At 38.1% G+C, this 21357-nt stretch overlaps 1 protein-coding gene across 5 annotated transcripts in view; it reads left to right on the top strand.

The window, feature by feature from the left end:
* The window catches only part of ELMO1 (engulfment and cell motility 1), a 521159-nt gene that overhangs the window by 186844 nt on the left and 312958 nt on the right, over positions 1 to 21357 (top strand). For all 5 annotated transcript variants that reach the window (XM_054692471.1, XM_037510310.2, XM_054692473.1 and 2 more), the window contains exons 8-13: positions 2304 to 2403; positions 9216 to 9367; positions 11263 to 11341; positions 13894 to 13944; positions 17529 to 17651; positions 19047 to 19178. In XM_054692471.1, coding sequence (XP_054548446.1) covers positions 2304 to 2403; positions 9216 to 9367; positions 11263 to 11341; positions 13894 to 13944; positions 17529 to 17651; positions 19047 to 19178 — 637 coding nt within the window. The remainder of the gene's footprint in view (positions 1 to 2303; positions 2404 to 9215; positions 9368 to 11262; positions 11342 to 13893; positions 13945 to 17528; positions 17652 to 19046; positions 19179 to 21357) is intronic.

The raw sequence follows: 21357 nt of genomic DNA, 5'->3' as shown, positions 1-21357 counted from the left end.
AGGTCTCTTAGCAGTCAAACTACTAATAATGCAAATGGCAGTTATTAGTTATGATATGGTGTTGCATTTCCATTTTTTTAAGTAAAAAAATAGCTAATACTGTTTACTGCTAATATGACACATTATTTTATAATAGCATTTTCACAGTAATACTAATGCTTACCTAGTCTATTAATAAATCTTACTAATTGCCTTTACTACCTGGCTCTTTTATTTTCCTGAGGCAGCAGCCCCTCACCACCTCCCTTTTATTTTTCAACCTGATGTTGGATTTTCTTGTGACTCATTCCTTATTGAAAGAGTCCTGGAAATATCATTTAACCTTTCTTGATGCTCATTTTAAATCAATTTCATCTGTCTTTCTACATGTTTTGTTTTCTCCAAATAAGTTTGAATTTTCTGGTTTGGAATTTTTTTTTTTGAGGCATGATCCTCTGATGCCACCTAGGGGGCACCTGTAAGATTGGGGTTACTGATTTGACACTGAAAAGTCTTAAAAAAAAAAAAAACAACAAACCTCTTTTCAGTTTGGCCTAAATTGTTTGGCTTTCCTTGCATTTTTCCTCCCTGACTCCAAGGACAGAGAATCCTTGACACAATGAAGACAAACATTTGAAAATCATAGGCTTTGTTTACTTTTTAAAAATATACCTTTGCACAATAGGTGTATATACATATGCATATATACATATATATACACACATACTCATGTGCTGCTATCTATAGCGCACTGCTCCATGGGATTTTAGTATAGCAGCTGTTTCAGTGCTTCAACTATCCTCAGGGTTAGGTATCACCACTCCCACCATCATCGTGTCCCCTTTTTTATATAGTTGAAGAAACAGGCATAAAATGTTTAAGTAACTCACCCACTTGGTGCTGAAGAGACAACTTCTACTTCGTGACTGCAGAAATTACCCTTGCAATAACCATTTCTACCTATTGCTTCTCATCGCCTCTGATTTCCTGAAGCTTGAGTCAACAGCCCTTTCCTGATAGGCACTTCCCCTTTCATAGGATTTTACTAGCATTGTGGCCTCTGTGGTCGTGTAGAATTGTAAAGGTTGTTATTGAGCAGGACCAAGTACACTAGGAAGAAGGGAAATAACACAGCTGTTTAAAAAGAAATATGAACCTGTTGTCTATTCATCAAAAATGGATGAGAAGATTTACTCTAAGCATTTCATGAGACTTTGTAGAGTAGCAATTGTAGTGTATGTCAACTCATAGATTAAAAATTTGAATAATCAACTTTATTTTTCATGAAAATCAAGCTTAGGTATAAGTGCAGTTGCATATAGTGTTGGGATCCTGATGAGAATAATTCAGTGGACTTGAGGAAAGAACACTTATCTTGAGAGTATTAAGTTTATTATGATGATAATTTACAATAGAGGTGAGTTTCCATAAAGGATACAAAGAATCTGTTAAAGTGTTATTTTGAAAGCTCTGGGAACTAGGATGTTGTCTGATAAAGGTTTTGGGGAAGCTGTTTTAGAACAGCTTCAGATAAAGTATCTGAACTTGCTTGCTCTGTTTGGAATTCTAATCCACACATAAGATGCCCCCTTCAGCCTTCTGAGTCACAGCAAGTGTTACAGTCATTATCTCTGCAGATAATCCATAAAGTTTGTTACCAAAAGATAAAATGCTGACCTGTGTAACATAGAAATGGATATGTTTATTTACGTATTTATTTGTATTTATGTGTTTATGTGTGTGCACTCATCCAAACACACACACAAATACGTGCATGCACACACACAGATTACTTGACTCCTTTATTCTCTTGCAAAGTGCTATACTCTTAATAGATGTATTTCTGATCTTCCCTATTGTATATCCATGGATGATAAAAGAAATACATTGCCTTCTCTTAGTCACCCTACCTTTAATTTGCTGAAAAACTTTCCTTTAAGCTCCCATTTACTGAATGATTATATATGCACACTTTATTAAGTGCTCCTCACGTAGTCCTGTGGTAAAATAGATATGATTGTCCAGTTTTCAGCTGAGAGAGTCACAGGGAGAGATTAATGAATTGCCTATTAGGACATTGATTCCCTGAGGAAAGTCAGTGTGTTCCCAGTTTTGTCCAACTGAAGCCCTGGCTCACCTCCGCTAAGTCTTCCTGCCTCCTTCCCACTGGCTCACATTTGTGATGAGTGGTCTCTGGCTTGGCTGCTTATCTCAATGAACTTTGATAAATCTTGTATTAATTTTTCTAAAGCTTTCTTATGTCTGTATTTTTCTTGTGTTCCACTTTTGTGTCCATTTCTATTACCCCTTCCTGTGTTTTCCAGCTTTGGAGACATGCTGTCTTTCACCCTGACGGCCTTTGTTGAACTGATGGACCATGGCATCGTGTCCTGGGATACATTTTCGGTGGCGTTCATTAAGAAGGTACTGCAGATTGTGCTTGCCTAGACTTACATTACTTGCTTCTTTCAGAGATCCTTTTCTCTGCTTTAAAATATGCTATAGTTTTATCCTTCAGCTCTTTGTATTGAAAGGTGGGCATAATTTTGATAGTATTATGTATGTGGAGACCAGAGAGCCAGAATTCTATATGAAAATGACTTTTTCTCCCCACCAGGATCACTAGGGGTTGTATGTGAGAACACAAATTGTCAAAGGAAATGGAGTTGTAACATTGCTAAAAAAATAGAGGAGTCGGCTGTGTGGACTCCTGTGCATAAGAGGCCTATTCTTGAAGGCTCTATTGGTCTCAAGACCTAAGTGGAGTTTGTACTGGCCTGCCAGAACCTTCTGTCCTCAACCTGGTGTTCAGAAAAAGGGAACAAGATAGAGTATACTGAGTCCTCAAATGCCTGGATTTGAAGCAGGGATAACAGGAAGGAGGAAGCAGGGATAGGGATAAAAGGAAGGAGACATGCCTGGGTCCATGCCTGTTAGGCAGAGTAAGTCTGCTTCGTTGTAATCATGGTGCAGTAAGTATCTCTGGGGTCAGTGAGTTCCATTCACCCTTCTTCTTTAGGAGGAAGATAATAAAGGGATGAACAAAAGGTGAGCCTGGCATGGGGAGAAAAGACAAAAGAGTTCTCACAATTCCCTAATAAAATGTATCTGCAAACTTACACTCTCTTTCCTATCTTCTAACAAAAAAATAAGTAGCTTTGACTTTATCACTGTTGAATACAATATCAAATCATGGATTACTGTTATTTACAGATTTATTAACTTATTTTTCCTCTCTTTGTGAAATGTTATAACTTTACTGGCATTTTTCTTTCCACCAATGTATTAGGAATGAAGAGATATTTGTAATTCAAAAATTTGATTTATAACCATAGATTCCTGGGAAGGGTTATTTAGAGCAGAATGTCAGAGAACCTGTGCAAAATTTGGAAGATCAAAGCAAAATTCAATAGAAGTCACTTGAATTTTTAAACCTTTGATTTTGTACCAATGGTCACCTTAAATAAAAACATGCAAAAGTTAGTACAATATGTTCCTATATGCCCTTCATGCAAATTTCTGTAATGCTAACATTAGGCATAACAATGGTACATGATCAAAACTAAGAGATTTACAGTGGTGCAATAATTACCATTATTTAATTTCACCAGTTTTCTTATCATATTCTTTCTCTGCATGAAAGATCCCACACTGAATTTAGTTGTCATGTCCACTTAGTGTCCTCCACTCTGATAGTTCCGCAGTTTTTCTTTGGTATTTATGACTTTGATAATTTTAAACAGTACTGGCCAGTTATTTCATAGTGTGTCCCTTAATTTGGGTTTGTTTGATGTTTCCCTTATGATTAAATAACGGAGGTTATGCATTTTTTACAATGCTGGATAAGTAATGTTGTGGTCTTCCCAGCATATCATATCCAGATATATGATGTTAATATGTCTTATTCGTGGTGATGTTGACCTTGATTATATAGTTGAGATGTTGTCTCCTGGTTATTCTCACTGTGAAGCCACTACTTTTCCTTTTGAAGTTAAACAGAATCTTGGGGAGAAACCACCTTGATTTGAAGACCATGGGAAACCCTCTAGTTCTAGAATTGAAGCAATTAGCACTCTTCTGTAATAGTTTTTGCTCATTTGACTGGCTCTCCCAATAGACCATGAACTCTAACCATGAAACTTGGTTTTCTTCATGAATATCCTCAGGGTCTGGCACAAAGTAAGACCATACTACATTTTTGTGAAATGAAAGAATATTTGCTTGAGAAGCACTTTTTTAAAAAAAGTCTTAGAACATGAAGAAGAGAAAGGATATGGTAGCAGTGTATCTAAGTATATTTCAAGGAAAATTTCATTTAAGAGTGGAAAAGGATTGCAGTTTTCTTTAAGTGATGTGAGAAATGATTATACAGAATGACAATTAATTTTCTAGCTACCTATGAAAATGATTTTTGTTCACTGAAATTAAATTTAAAAATCACATAAAATTTAAGGAAGCAGAGCCTAACAGTCTTGGCAGTTTAAATTTAAAATTTTAAGTATTTTACAAAAGGCAAGATATTCAACATAATTTCATATCCTCATTCTTTTTTTTTTTTTAAATAGAGGTATGTTTTATTTATTTATTTATTTGTTTGTTTGTTTGTTTGTTTGTTTGTTTTGTTTATACATGCACTGGGTACAGTCAGAAGCGCGGGAGGGTGAGAGAATTCACCACAGCCAGAGCGGGGAGCAGAACAGGCAGAAGGACCGAAGTACACTGCTGAGGGGAGCAGCAGGCAGTAGGAAAGGTCTGCGCGCCATGCGGGACCCTCCTCCGGTGGCCGGGGTGCAGCCGGGGATTGAACCGGCGCCGCAGAGGCCGCGAGCAGCTTCGCAACCCAGCGCTCAACCGCTGCGCCACCGGGGAGGCCCCATATCCTCATTCTTAATCATTCTATTTTCCTTATGTGATTAAAATATGATCATTTGAAAATGGCTTTGTAATCTATAGCTTTTGTAAGGTTAACCTTTTTTATTCCTTAGTTGGACCAACTTCAGTACTTTGACAACCCAGGATTGTATGCAGGCAACTGTCTTTTAAATGGAGCTTTATCTCCACAAAAATCAACTAGGAAATGATCTGACAAAAGATGTTTATCTCTGTGGTCCAGACTTGCCTCTCTATTAATGCCAAATTCATTTCACTTTGGGGAAATATTTTTTTCCCCTGTCAACCCCTGTCTCCTTCTCTATTACTTTATCTATTTTATTGTCTAGATATTTGGTTGTACATTCCAGTTTACAAACCTTATCTGCAATAAATCACATCATTTCATAAACACTCCGAGATTGGAAATCTCTTGATGCCAATATACAATGCTGTTGCCTTTTAAAGATTTGGCTATTTAGGAAAATGATAGGAAGACTCAGAGAGGAAAGCATAGGGGGAAAACCTAAAAATTTCCATGAGTTGTTTCTCCCCTAGACAAGAATAATATCACTACCTTTTTGGAAGAAAGATTTCATACAAATTCTCTTGAAACCTTCCTTCTTCAGAAGGACATCACTCTGTAGTGTAAGTGCCTTGGACAAATATCAAGCCGTTTCAGTATACAGACCTAGTAATTTTTGCCTCTTAAGAACTTGAGAGATTTATGAGCCTTCTCTGGCTGGGATAATGTAAGATATGGGAGTGGAAATCCATGCTCTCCATAGTTCTTTTTGGTTCTGATTAACATAGGGCTATTTTACGATTTCATTAAGAAATGTTTGTGATTTTAATATTTTGTATCATTAATTCATGGAATGCTATTTAACTTCTTAAAATTTAAATATTCCTGTTTTATTTAAGTACATTTTTAAATGAATGACATTGTATGGAGGTAACAACATATAATTATTAGTAATATATAGTAATTATGTAATTATTACTAGCTTCTCTCAAGTTTTCTTCCTTATGACATGGGCTTACTTTCCAGAAGCTATCCTTTGGCTGGTTTAGGCTAGGTCATCTGTGTGGGCAGAAGTGCAGAAATGGTGCAAGGAAAAATTTAAAGACAAAGGAAGTCATTATTAATCTTTTGGGGAATGAAGGAAATTAAAGATTAACCAATTTTTTTTAAAGATTTATTTATTTATTTATACAAGCACTGGGTACAGTCAGAAGCGCGGGAGGATGAGAGAATTCACCAGAGCCAGAGAGGGGAGCAGAGCAGGCAGAAGGACCGAAGTACACTGCTGAGGGGAGCAGCGGGTGGCAGGAGAGGTCTGCATGCCAAGATTAACCAATTTTTAACATCCCATTGCTATACTAAGATCTATAGTTTTTAAACTAGACATAGAAAATATTATTTGTACATTCATGAATAAGGAGCTCTATAGTCATTACATTTACTGAATCAACCTTGATGCCATGGTTATTAGTTCATTAGGTAAAAATACTGGGTCATTTAAATTTCTGGTTAAAACAAGACAAATAAAAACAAAAGGTAGAAGTTAGATTCAAAAAACAACTAGTATTGCCTCCAGAATTGTACTTAGAACTCTAAAGGGTGGTGTGCCTGCCCTCTGCAGGTACTTAGCTAAGTGTTATACACAAAATGCTAATTAGGCCACCTACATTAGGCTTGCTGAAATTATGGGTTCCATATGTCAAGGAAGAGGTGAATTAATAAAAAATGGATGAATTTTAGAGAATACTTGATGAAGGAAAAGGATCATTTTCACTAGGAAAGAACTATATAGATATGACAATTGGAAATGAACTATGTGAGTAGGATACAGATATGTCTGCATTAGAGCAAAGACCTCTATTTTCCCATCACTGAGAAAGCCCTTTGGAAGTAGGTAAGAGTTAATAATTTGTGAAGATCTTTAATGCTTGTAAAAAAAAAGTATATTTCATATCAGAAAATAATTGAGAGTTCTTACTGAATATTTTGAGAAAGGAAATAGTTAAAAGTGTATTTATAGAAATAGAGGGTGAATTTTCATTATGAGAAGGAAATTTTGAACTTAGAAGATGTTTTAGTAATCCAGGAATGAGTTGAATTGGTAGGTCAGTGTTTTACATATACAGCTGAATGTGTATCACAGGGTTAGAAAATAGGGAACTGGGGATAATAATCACTAATGATGATGGCAAGCTTGACAAAGGTGATAATCGAAAAGGGAGGATTAAGAAGGCAATCAGATTGGTTTTTATCCTTGTTTAATGTTTGACTTTGTTGAAATATCTAAATGCAACTATCCATTTGGATCCCAGGAATGAGCACTTAACATACTCCATAGTAAATACCTCTTATTTACCTGTCCCTGCTACACTCTAAGGTCCCTAAGGTTAAAAATCATATGGGTTTTGCTCATCTTCTATTTCCATATCCTAGGACAGTGTGAACATGTTTTTTGGCAATCAATAAATTGATATCAATTAATATTACCTGAATGAATAAAAAGGGGAATAAAAACTTTGGATGGGGGAAGTGAGGGAGTTTGATAGCAGGCTCTTGGATGGAAGATTCTCCATGGAGTCTTAAATTTACATTCAAATTTATTAAATGGACACAAGAAAGAGAGCATGGAAGAAGGAGAGAACTCATGAAGAGAAACTTAGAAGTATTGTCAGTGACTTTTTTGTGAGTTCTTCAGTTTTATAATTACATGCCACGATTCTGCTGGGATAGTGAAAAATTTGTAGTATTGGTGGGGAAGTTAAAGAGTTTATCTTCTATTTAGAACAGATCTAAGTTAAGTGTTAAACTATGAGCACAGTATGAGCATAATTGCATTTTTGTCAGAAAAAGATGACCTGAGAAAAAGAAAGGTGATCTTAGCATAGTAGATTTGACAGAATAAAATAGACTGTGAAGATTAAGGCACTAGCTTGCCAAGGCCAGTAAACACTTCGGAGAACTATATTAACCATGAAAGGAACTAAAGTAGTCTTTGGAGAACCTTAAAATTCTCATACTTTTCCTATCATTTGTATTATAGAGTAATAGCTTTCTGGAGTATAAAATCATAATGTTACTACACGCATTCATGTCATTTATTATTATCTTCCCCCTGAGATCCAGATATGTATGAGGGCAGAGAGGGTGTTTTTGTGTGTAGTCCTCTCCCAGGGCATCAGTGCTTAGGAACACTTATGATGTTAATTGTCAGTTGCCAGAATGCCTTCACGTTTTATTTTGTACAAGGATGGAGAGGGGATGTGAACAAGGAGCCCATGGGGCAGCAGTAAAGGAGAAATTAATGTCGACAGGGAGAAGCAGCAAGTGTCCATTAGTCATGAAACCAAGTTACTTAGTTTTTAAGAAAGCAGTCATCATCGCTTCTTAGCCTTTTGGCTAAGATCAAGTGTAAGAAATAGTCATTATGTTGATATAATAATAAGCTTTTAGTGTGAGTTGTCAACAGACAGTAATAACTTTTAATGAGACCTCTAAAATAAATCCTTTATGGTACCCTTGTGTTTGGATTAATTTGATCCATTTTCCTAACCCTGATTTTACTTCCCGCTTACATTGTGATTTATTATGTTTGAGGCCTTAGTGATTAATCCCTTAGGGAATATGTTATAGGGATTAACCTATTATTTCAACTATTAGCCCTGCTAATTTAAATGTTTTCCTGTTTGCTAAATTTGAGAGAAATGAGAGAAATGTATTTTTACCATAAAAATTTGGAAGACTAGGGCAAAGAGTGAAATCACTCTTTGTTGAGGAATCACATTTGTTGAGGAATAGCAAGAAAAGTAGCCAGTAACTGAAAAACTGCTAGTTGAATGGTGTTGACAGAGTGATTTGTGTGAGTCCCTGAAGAACATAACAGGATCATAATAAGAACATCAAAGTCATGGATTGTGTGGGTGAGGGAGTAGCCTGGGGATGGGAGGGAATGGCTATTAGTATCTGTTGAAATTACTGTCTCAGAGAAACACAGGAACCCTTAAAATATATATGTTGAAATCAACTGAAAGTGGAAACTCAGAAATATAATCCCAGAAAAAACAGGCAGAATAATTCTTTGAAACAGTCTCTCTTTTTTAAAAAAAAATGCTTATTATTGAATTATAAAAAATAGGATAAATATGGTACATTGTAAGAATGCCATTAACAACCATCATTGACTAACAAACTTCATTGCCTTTTTGTTGTAATTCCAGGTACTTTTCATCTTTTGTCTGGTGTTTCTTAAATGATCACTCTGTTTACTTGATTTGCTTCCTTGTTTGTTTGTTTCTCTGCTTTGTTTACTACTGAGAGGTCAATTGTGTCTCACTTGGATTTTCAGATAGCAAGTTTTGTGAACAAGTCAGCTATAGACATCTCAATCCTGCAGCGATCCTTGGCAATTTTGGAGTCAATGGTGCTCAATAGCCATGACCTCTACCAGAAGGTGGCGCAGGAGATCACCATCGGCCAGCTCATTCCTCATCTTCAAGGGTAAGCAAGCTCATACCTCGGGGACAAGGGGAAAAGCTTCAAGACAGCCACCATGACACCCAGGGAAAAATTTGTATTGGATTGATTAAATATCAAGAAAGAGAATCTTGACTTGGGGTATATGACACCATGTACCACGCTCATCCCTCCTCACACTGAAATGTCAGGGGTACTAGCCCCAGGGTGAGCTCCATGTCTGTTGTCCACACTGTTCTGTTCCCAGTTCCTGACCCTTAATAGAATCTCAGTTTTGATAATATTGGTAAATAGCAGTAAGATTTACTTTTAATGAGATGTAATAGGACAACTTGTTCTTTAAGTTTTTGACAAAGTCTTTCCTTAATCATATAAAACAGTATTTCCTATATAAATAAGCAAGTAATTTCATAGTAGTTTCATAGTTAGGGATTTTTAAAGGTATATTTATTTTTTAGGTTCAAGGTGATCGCAAAGACCTTTTTTTCTATGTCATAATGTGTCATGTGTCTTCTCAAGTGGCTTAAACTGTAAGACAAGGCCCTAGCAGCCTACAGTTCTTAGGGGCTTCTCCCTTTCTCCACCATGGGCAGTTTATAAAGTTTCTCTGATACCAGATTAAGAAGAAACCTCTTGTACAGTCCTACTTAATATATGAAATTATTGAGGGTTGAAGGAGGAAACAGATATCCTAAGCTAGCGTATACAGGACTAGGAGGAAACCTGATTGGCTAGCTTGGGTTGCTAGTGTAGGGTGGGGATGTGAGGATATTCAGTAATTCTCAAAAATAGAAAGTGTTAACAGCTGTGTGAAAGTAATATGAGCTTTGAAAGTGCCTTAGATGTTTCCTTTATTTGGAGGGGACACTGTGACCAGAAAGTAAAATCTTCAAGTCCCACCAGAAGGTATGGATTGTGGCCTCAGGGAAAATTAGCAAATGCTCTCGAGTAACGACTTATATGAAATTACTCTAGAAATATCAGTTTCCCTGAGTGTGAAACATACTAACTTTATAGTCTGTATTTTTTCTTTAACTGTCAAGGGTACATGTACATTCACAATGCAATTTGCAGGAATGTAGAGTTTATTATTTGTCAAATGCTGTGCAAGGATTTTATATACCTTATCTCATTTTATTCTAAAAGCAACCCCTTAAAATAAGTGTGTTTTTACCTGGTGCTACAGATGAGGGAACTGTTTTAGGGACAGCCCTTGAACTTGTCCTAGGCCTCACAGCCTATGTCCTAGCCTCACAGTGATGCTCTGTGCCTTGATTCGCATCCTGTGTAAGGCCATATTCAGAGATCTACTGCTCCCTAAATTAGCTTTAACTGTAGCATACGGATATTTCTTTGCTTATATCTTGGGTCCTTATTTACTGTTTACCATGCTACTTACATGAACTCTTGGCTTCGTGGAATTTCTGATTTTATTCTGGTAAAAGTCAAAATTTGTAGACATAAATACCTGCTCTTCTTATTAAAAATTCTATTTGAAGAAAGGTTTTTAGAATATGTAATATCACTGCCCTGGAAACAAATCAGTTTCCTTTGTGATACACACAGGAATGTGGGGACACTGAAAACTACCCCCAGATATACTTCATGTATTGCACGGGAAATAACACATATGCTCATGTACACATAGACACGTACCTGAAGCCGGCCGCCTGTACTCTCCAGTATATCTTCACTGCAGAGGGTACTGACCCCTCTGCTGTTCCAGCTTCCTGATAGCAGAAATGCATTCTCAATGTCAACTTCATTTTTTGGACCCTGCTTTTCTTTCTCAGCTTTATTTGGGGTTATGATCATGAGCCATATCATGGTCTGACTCTTCTACAGTTGATTTTAGCCAAAGGGCCAAGAAGCAATGGTCTGGCTCTTCTGACTTTCTGTATTGTTCTTTGTCTTTACAGCACAGATCAAGAAATCCAGACATATACCATTGCAGTGATCAATGCCCTTTTCCTGAAGGCCCCTGATGAGAAAAGACAGGTCAGTTGCTTTTCTTTTGTCTTAAACTTGTGGCCAGCGCTGGCAACTTTTGTTGGAGTGAGCCCTCTCCTTCCCACCATGGGGACATCAGGACCACCCTGCTGCTCTGCAGCTTGGCTGGCCAGCCTGGGACTGTTTATGAATTCAGTGGCAACTAGGTAACCTGGGCAAGGCACTGATGAAGAAGAATGCTGGAAATATTCCAGCACCACAACCCTTTCATTAAATGAAACCCATGGTAGAAACCCAAAACATAGTTGCTGTTGTAGAGGCAGCATTAGAAGCTCCATTTCCTCCACTACCCCCTCTATAACAGTCCATTCCCCGGTTGAAAAGGTCCAAAGTTCAACAAAGGAAAGTGTCAAAGGGTATGTTTCACACAGTTACATTTAAGGGGCTCCATGCTCTTATTGACACAGAGGAGGGGAAGTGGACTGCTCAGTTCTCCAGACCTCATCCATGCAGGGTCAGAAAACAGAGCACGAAACAGAGTCCCTGACACATGAACACAACCATGGACAGGGATCTACACATGCTCCATCCTGTCCTCTCACTTCCCATCTCACACTTCCCTGGGCAAAGCATGGCACCTTTCAAGGACTCTGTTTCCTCATGTAATCATACCATGTAGACTGTTGTTTTGTTTTTGCTTTTTACTGCTCTTTAAGCTAAACAAAATTTTGTGGACATTATTATGCATCAATGTATCTATATCCATATTTATATTATTCTAATGGAATTACATATTCTCCTTTGAGTTTACTAAAAACAATTCCATAATACCAGACAAAAAAATACAGGATGTGGGTAGGGATTTTCTGTTTTGTCTCTTAACTAAGCTTCTATTAAGAGGGTAGTGGAAAATCTTCATTCATTCTTTCATCAAGCATTTATTGTCTACTCTGTCTCAGCTATTGTGCTCTGAATTTGGAAAACGAAGATGAAACGGATGGTCTCTAGCCTCTTGAGGTGCCCACGATCCCATGCAGCAGATAAATATTATAAACAGATAGTTATAATAATTGTTGTAGTAGATGTTGGGAATGTATTGTCCCTTCTAACTTATTTTTTTTTATACATCAGTAAGCTAAAGTAGGGAATATGTATTCTTTTTTATTGTTGTGTGTGTGTCACTTAGACAATAATTTCATTTTATAGAACCATCTTTTAATCTCATTTTCAAAGAGCCATAGCTGTCCTTGGCCTTTTGTTTTTTTATCTGGTCCATGAAAAAAATGGACCTTTCTATTTTGATTAGGAAGAAAATTCTGCCTTATGGGCACTGTGGAAGGGCACACTCCATCTGGATGGCCATTAAACACTAACCTGGATGTGTCATTGTTCTTGTTTTGAAGAGACTGGAAGAGGACCTAATATTGGATTTTTATTTTACTCCATCTAACCTTTTAAAATAATCTTACATTTGTTGTCAATGCAGTGGGCCAGCCGGCATCTTAACATAATGTTGTAACCTCTAACAGAGTCCTCTGCATTTCCATCCCTCTTCTCTCCTACTTGCTTTCCTTTCTATGGTGTGGCGATGACCCCGCTAGGTTGGTGTAGAGAGCAGTGTTGACATCCTCGATTGTCCTCTGACTGTAAGTCCCACATTCCCACTCTGCTTCTGTCCAGCCTGTGTGTCCTCCTCATATTTCCTCCCTGTGTTCTGTTCTTGGTTCTCCCTACTTTCTGCAACTTTATTTTAACCTTGATTGAATTCATGGTTGTGTTTTTGAAACACAGCTTAACTTACTTTCTACTCTATTAGTACAAATAGCCAAAATACCCCCTATCAAACAAAAAACATTCGTCTTTCTGAATATGAGCAGTATTTATACTTTCGAATGTTTGCATCAAGATTATTCCCAACTATTTCTTTCCCCCCTAGTATGTTTGCCATTTAGAAAGGGCATCTGTATATCACTGAACTTAATAAAATCACCTGCAAGTGTCAGGCAGGCCAAAGCACACAGTGTATCTTGTAGAAATAAGATGTAGCAATGCTCAGTGTGTAATCTAGAGTTTAGCATCCACCCAGGTATTTGTCGTCTATTGAAATCTGTTCCATGTGAGCTTGCTAGACTTTTTTCAGTCCCAGGATATGTACTGTTCACTCTGTCTTTGCTCAGATTAGCATGAAATTTAGAAGATAATGTTTAAAGTGATGGTTCTCTAAAGCCAGAGTCTTTCGTGTGGGCATCTTTGCCTGCTGACATCTCTCTGCACATACACAGTCTAATAAAAACTGATGAGTCTTTCCAGTGGAGAACCATTGTTTTCACTTGAAGTGTTTGCTTTTTACTCGGCTGTTACCTTTTCCTGCAAGGGGAAAATTCCAAAAAAGAAGTTTGCAAGTGCCAGATTTCCTTTCTTTGCTTTTGAACATTCAAAAAATAACTTGAATACTACTGCTGGTGTGAGTCCATTATTTCATACAGAATACTGCTGATATCCAGTGATGAAGTATACCCCAGGATCAAGTCCTTTTGGAGCTTGTTGAAATATTTCTTTCTAACCAAAGCCTTTGTGTGGGTGTGTTTTTTCTTCAATAGGAGATGGCGAATATTTTGGCTCAGAAGCAACTACGTTCCATCATTTTAACAGTAAGTACTTAAGTGCTGTGACCACTTTGTTGGGGGTGAATGGCCTGCTGCATTTATATATGTTCTCTTTTGGCTTCAGTTTGTGGTTTGTTCTGTGATTTGCTTCTGTGGTGAAGCAGTAGGAACTAGAAAGAAGGAAAAAGCATGCTTTTGGAATTGCAATAAACAAGGCTTTTCCACAGGGATGGCTCCATATGATTGGAGCGAGGACTCTTGGGAACCCCTATAGAGAGAAAAGGCAGGGAAACACATTCTGGCAGGAAGGGTTGGAAATATCTCCCAGTGGGGTGCTTTATAATACTTGCCATTGCTGTAGTTTTGTATTTATGGAGGTCAGAGGCTACATGACTTAAAAAAATATCCACCAATATGAGCTTATAGTGATGTAAATGGGGAGGCTAGATGGATACAGAGGAGACCCTGAAAAAAGTCCGGACATTTTGACTATCATTTTCCTGGGCTCCTGTGCAAGAAAAAGATAGGAATGACATCTGTGGAATCTACTCACTAAATGCAATGCAAAAATCACGTAAGTGTGGAAAAAAAGACTGCATGTTTTGATGTGAATGTTCAGGTGTAAATCAAAATGCAAGATTACCTGAGACCTTATCTACTACCTGACTTTAAACCAAGTGCTGTAAGAAGCACATGTGGTTGATTCCCTGCTAACTTTAAAAAAAAAAAAAAAGATTTCTGCTTTCTCTCAATCAGGCCATTAAAAAATTAAAGACCTTATATGGGTGAAAAAAAAATATTCTGGATCACAAAGCCAATGTTAATGACTACAATTTGTCATCAAGTTTGAGTTAAACTGTTGAAGATAACAAGAAACATATGGATGTAACTGTTTGATTAAGAAAAAGGTACCCTAAGTTCTTTAGGAATGACATGATTTCCTCCCTGGAACTGCAATCTGAAGTGGGTGTTGGTAAAGGGGCTGATGTAGTCTAGTTCCAAGAATGGTTTTGTAGAAAATGCAAAAGGATTATAATATGCTTAGTCTTTGTACTGATTCTCAATAAACACAAACCTTGCCGTAGCTGCACCATAGTTGCCAGTTTTACCTTCTTAGCCATTAGATTTCCATATCATGTTACAGTCTTTGGTCCAATTATAGAGTTTCTTTCTAGTAAAATTTTATGTTTCTGCTCTAACTGCAGATGCAATTTGTGTTAACTCTGTAATCAGAAAAAGTAAACTGATTTGAGTGATATAATTTGTTAATAATTTGTTAAAAAAAAGTATATTTGTTTAAAAAAAAAGTAGGAGCTGCAATATTAAAGAGCCGTTCAGTGAAATTGTTTGTTCAAGGGGTGGAGAGTAGGGAGATAGAAATTAGAAACATTGAATTAAGGTCTTAGCTTATTGTTGCTATCACCTAGGTGTGATGGATGGAGTTATTCAGCCCACAGATAGGGGGCTGGAATGACTGACTAAACGGTTGCTTTAATGAGTGTTTTGTGAGACTTTGATGACTGGCACTTCAAGGTTGGTATTCTCTGCCAACAACATGCAGGGCAGATATTTTTGAGTTGTTAATAAAATTGATATTCATATACTTCAGTATCCTCATACTTTGGATGCTAAACAGACACTATGAATCAGTATCCTGTCCTGAAGAAGAAAGGTTATGAGGTTTGACTGCTCCATATATCCTACTGTCTAGCTTTTCTCTTACTCATTATTTTGGTCCAGCAACTTCTTTCTGTTTCTTATTTATCTCCTCACCCCCACCTTCTTTAATTAACTACTTCATATGGTGTTTACAGCCAGGGTGTGGAATACAGGTACATGCCAGGTTGGGAGATACCTGGAGAAGATTCTTTCTGACATGAAGACATGGGTGGGTCTAACACATTCAAAATTACCAATTTCAATGGTTGTTTGACCACACCAACAAGTATTTTGGAATTTTTTTAAAAAAGATTTATTTTTATTTATTTATGCATACAAGAATTAGGGTGTAAGCCAGAGGTACAGGGCGTACCGCTGTGTGAGAGGATTCACACACAGTGTATGTGTGAGAGGATTCACCAGAGACAGAGTGGGAAGCAGAACAGGTGGACCTACTGAAATACTCTGCTGAGGGGAGCAGTGGGCGAGACAGGAGAGGTCAGGAGAGGTCTGCTGTGCCATGTGGGTTAGCTCCCTGGCCAGAGATGGAACCCATGCTGCAGTAGCTGGTGATAGCTTGATAGTGTTGACTTTAACCCTTGCGCCAGCAGGTAGCCCTCTTGTTTTGCATTTTTAAGGGACAACAATGGTCTCTGCCAAAGAGGATCTATGTTAGGCTCAAGTATTGAATCAAATTTCAGACCCAGTTCTGGTGGGGGCAAAGGCCTACATCCAGTCTCCTTCTACTCCTTTTATATTTGTTCCATTAGGTTCTATTTTTCTGAATTATTTTCATTTAAGTGATAATAGGCACATAAAAAAAGCACAGGTGAATTCACTCATTGCTTTGTGGTGGTTAGAGTCCCTGTATGGTTTCCACAGTGAATGAACTAAACCTGATAAATACTTTGTTTTTGTGTGCTGCTTCTAAAAGTTATCCCCTTTTATAAGTGGTGGCTCATGTCAGAGACAGTTCTAGAGTAAGATGATGACAAATTGCATAGAATATTTCTGCACCATTTATTCCTCTACTGCACTAAGGGATGTTTCTGTTGTAGAAATACAATTGCCTTCAAGATCCTCCACTGCAGGCACGCCTTGTCTTGATCTGTATGGCTGCATTCACAGGAATTTCCAGTGTTTTCTCTTCTTGTACTCACCTTTACATATAGTAGGTCTTTTCATAGTTTCTGATCTAAAAAGCTTAGGAACCTTATTGGGCTTTGGACTGTAAAAGAAAGCTCCAACATCACCCATGTCCTCACTTCTGAAGGGTGTTTCTGTTTTTACCAACCTACCTCCCCAGTGCCTCCACTTGGAGACTTCTGTGGTTCTACTTGGCCTAATGACAGGGGCAAACTTGTTTGGGGCCTCCCTGGTGGCCAAGGGGTTAAGCACCGCACTATGAAGGAGTCCGCAGCCTCTGCAGCACAAGTTCAATCCCCGGCCGGCCAAGGAGCAACCCACATGGCGAAGCAGACCTCTCCTGCAGCTCCCCTTAGCAGAGTATTTCAGTCAGTCTGCCTGTTCTATTCCCCACTCTTTCTCTGGTGAATCCTCTCACCCGCCTGTATCTCTGGCCTGTACCCAGCTCTTGTATGCATAAATAAATAAATCTTAAAAAAAAAAAAAAAACTTTTGTTTTTTCTTTAAAAAAAAACATTTATTTATTTATTTATTTATTTTTTTTTATAGGCATGCTTTATTTGTTTGCTGGTTGGTTTATACATGCACTGGGTACAGTCAGAAGCGCGGAGGGTGAGAGAATCACCAGAGCCAGAGCGGGGAGCAGAGCAGGCAGAAGACCGAAGTACATGCTGAGGGAGCAGCGGGCAGGAGAAGTCTGCACGCCATGTGGGACCCTCCTCCGGTGGCAGCAGCCGGGGATCGAACTTCGCAACCCAGCGCTCAACCGCTGCGCCACCGGGGAGGCCCAAAAAAAAACATTTATTTTTGAATCATCTTTCTAGCATGTCATCCGAGCTCAGCGGGCCATCAACAATGAAATGGCACACCAGCTGTATGTGCTGCAGGTACTAACCTTCAATCTCCTTGAAGACAGAATGATGACCAAGATGGACCCCCAGGACCAGGTGAGTGTTCACTAGACAGCAGTGGGCACAGAGGAGGCAGAGTGTGGTGAGAAACCTTTCCTAAGTCTTCTTAGAAACCAATAGTTTTAGATTATGATGTTATTGTTTTATTACCATCTTTGAACTTGTGAGCACTTAAAATTAGGGTGGATCTAGGATTAGAGAATAAAATATGTTTTTTTTTTCATTATATATCAAACATACATGCCTTTCCTGTATGGGATAAGAAAGTTTGGTGTCATGTGTGTACAGATGTTGACCCCGAGCCCCAGTACTAATAGCTGGTAATAGCTTTGGAGTCAAGTTCCCAGATGAGTGGGGTCTCTTGGTAGCTGATAGTATTCTGCACTTTGAGGAAGTAACTTTTGCAGTGATCAATGCCTGGGACTCTTCCCAGGTTTAACCTGACTTTTGGACTTACATTTTTGTTGGTTGGCTATTTGCTCCAGTTCTCTCAAGGTCTCTATTGTACAGGGAAGGTTATGTTTCCATCCAAAGGCTTTTGGGGAACTTTACAGCGTGAGGACAGAGTGAGAGGAAGCAGCTGGGAGCCCTGCTGTAGCACATTTTCAACTTAAACAGCGCTACAGCTTTGGAAACGAAAACACTCATTATTGGCACATGAGGGCCTGATCTATTGCAGATGTGAGTGCACATGTGAAGTGTGTAAATGCCACAGCAATTCATTCATGGCATGAGGCCATGCGATTTAAGAATGATAAAGAGGCTTTAAGAAGCTGCCTGCCGTGTGCCCTATACTTTTGTCAAGGCCAAATGCCATCATCCCAGAGAGATGAGATATTCACCTTATCACTTCCGGGGGAGGGGAGCAGTGCATCTTAATGTAGAATGCCCCCCCTCCCTGTTTTGTTTGGAAATCTTTCCTTTTATTAATCTCCCCATTTTTACATATTGTGGGTAACTTTACATAATATAAAATTGACCATTTGGACCATTTTTAAGGCTTTTGATGAACTCACTTCTTAGTGGAGTTAGGAGCCACTTTTCACTTGCACACTTTTAATGAACCTCATGTGCCTTTCACTTTGTGTCTAACTGTGTCCTCCCAGCTCTCCCCCTCAGCCTCTCCAGTGACAAGCCGTCATCATGTTTGGGGCTGTCTTGGAACTCCACTTGTAAATTGATATCAGCACGCCAGTGACTTGGCTGTGGGGATTATCATGGAATAAAGCCAGGGCTGACCAGTAGGGAGAGTGGCAGGAGGGGAAGCATTCAGAGCCCAAACTCAGAACATTGGTTGTCTTTTATCTGTTTTGCTTTTGCCTGAATACAGTGATTCATTTGGACACTGGGGACAGAGGGAGTATATGTAATGTCACACAGTGAAAGCAGCTCAATATCCCTCCCCTTTTTTTCCCTCTCTAACCCCTTCAGGCTCAGAGGGACATTATATTTGAACTTCGAAGAATTGCTTTTGATGCAGAGTCTGAACCTAATAACAGCAGTGGCAGCATGGAGAAGCGCAAGTCCATGTACACCCGGGATTATAAAAAGCTCGGCTTCATTGTAAGTAAGCCATCTCCCTCATCATCCCGGGGTCTGACCTCGGTCACAGCACTGATGTCTCCTCTGACAGGCGTGTGGTCCTCTTGTGCCTTACTGAATAGTTTCCACATTTTCCAGATGTTTAGCTGATTTAAACAGGATCACATGAAATTATCTTCTGGCTGCAGGGAAATGGAATAACTTGCACAAGTGTGACTAATACTGAGTTTGTTTATTCAGTTCTGATTAAGTGTAACCAAGAGTAGTTAGCCCAGAATGCATCTAGACTTCATTAAATCTAGTTCACAAGGTGCTTAAGGTTATATTTGAATTAAAAGGATGATGGCAACTGTGGGATGATTTTATTATTTGGGTTACTGATTGGATTATTCATTCATCAATTTCATATCAAGATTGATTTGAGAGTCTCCTGAAATTTAATCATGAGTTTTATAAAATTTGTATTTTCCTAAAAGTTTGTTCTTGCTATGAATGCTAATAAGGTATCTTTTAGATTGTTTTGGCAAGTCTAAACACAGCTTCTCTTGAATTTAATCTTTTGTTTTGTTTCTGCTTGAGTTCCATTCTTACCTTTGTCACCACCCTTTTTCTGTGTGACCTTGTACTAATTAATCTCAAATTATACATGGGTAAAATTGGGTTTTCAATTTAACCTCCATCTTAAATGACATAAATGAGATTTTGGCTGCAATGACTGGAAATTATGAGGCATGGCTTAATAATTTCAAGTAACTTTCATTGAAAAATAATGTATATACACTACTGTTAATATTTACACCCATTGGTGTCATGCTTTACATGTTAATTTTGGAAACAGTTCATGGAAATTACCTTCAAAATTTTTTTACCTCAGTAATACATATATTGTTGTTCATGAATGAGTTTTTCTTTATTTGGATATTCTACAGTTTATTTAACCAAGCCCTTTTACTAAATATCTCAATATTTTGAAATTACCACTAAATCTTTAATTACTATCTTTGCTACTACTATTTATCCACATCGAGGGTCGCATCATTAGGATAAGTTTGTGGAACTGTTATTCCTGTGGTATATATTTCTAAGGCTTCTGATATTAGCACATTACTTTCTACATAAAAGGGAATCTGTTCCACTTCACCAATAGTGAATCAGGGTGACCAGTTTTTGAATCTTTCCAAATCTTTTGAATTTGAAAACTTTCCAAGTTTTTGAATCTTTCTTAAATCTAAAATAAATCAAATAAATTATTATTTTATAATGATAATTTTCTAACGAGTATATTTATGAAACATTGTATTCAGCTTTGCAACTTATTTTTGCAGAGGTATTATGGCATCATTTTGATATCATTGTGTCCTGTATTTTAACCTTGATATTCCATTTGATCTGTTAATTGAATCTATTATTGTAAGTTTTTAACAAAAACTTTATGCCGGATGGACAGGCAGGAGTTCCTTGCACTTGGTGTGTGTCAACAATCACAGCTTGTGGGTGATCCTGGCCCTGGTTGTCACCCACCAGCATATCAGCAGAGCTCATTTGCCAGAAGTTTAGTCCAGAGAATATGGATGGGGCTTACATTCTATTCTACCTCACCCTCATATCCTCCTTAGTGGTACTTTTGTGTGTTGGACAAGGCTTATCCGAATCTCCTGAGGAGCTTTCCACAATCATCCAATGTCTCTCACTCTGAAGTTACATGGAAATAGTCAAGCAAGAGATCAGGAAATGTGCATTTCCCAGGGTTCTGTCACTCATCCTGGTGGACACCTGAACATCCGTACACTTGAGTCATTGCCATTCCATCTTCTTGTTCTGCCAGGGATTTGCAGCACATTTGAAGTTTGTTGAAAATGCAAAATTCGATTTCTACTTTTGATACAGGTCAGCGACAAGCCCAGTAAACGGAATCATATGCTCGTTGTGCCACCTAGCGGCCATCGTGCAGAAATCGCTGAAAGCAGTGGCCGCAAAGCTGTAGATGTTGTAAGCCATCCAGGTGCAGAATTCTTTCTGGGTTTCTGAAGGAGAAATGATCTTGCCTGTTAACGCTTTACTAGAATCCTTCCTGTTAACTCCTTCAAGAGAAATCTTTTGGATCTTTGAAACGAAGTTCAATTCATTAAAATGAAGATTGCTATTTTTCCTTTCATCTTCCCTAAGTAGTTGCTCAGGAAGTTGTAGGTGACAAATTTTT

Source organism: Talpa occidentalis, unplaced genomic scaffold (genome assembly GCF_014898055.3).
Source record: "Talpa occidentalis isolate TD23 unplaced genomic scaffold, MPIMG_talOcc4v2.1, whole genome shotgun sequence".
In the NCBI taxonomy this organism is placed as follows: Eukaryota; Metazoa; Chordata; class Mammalia; order Eulipotyphla; family Talpidae; genus Talpa; species Talpa occidentalis.
This window is presented reverse-complemented; position numbering and strand designations above follow the sequence as displayed.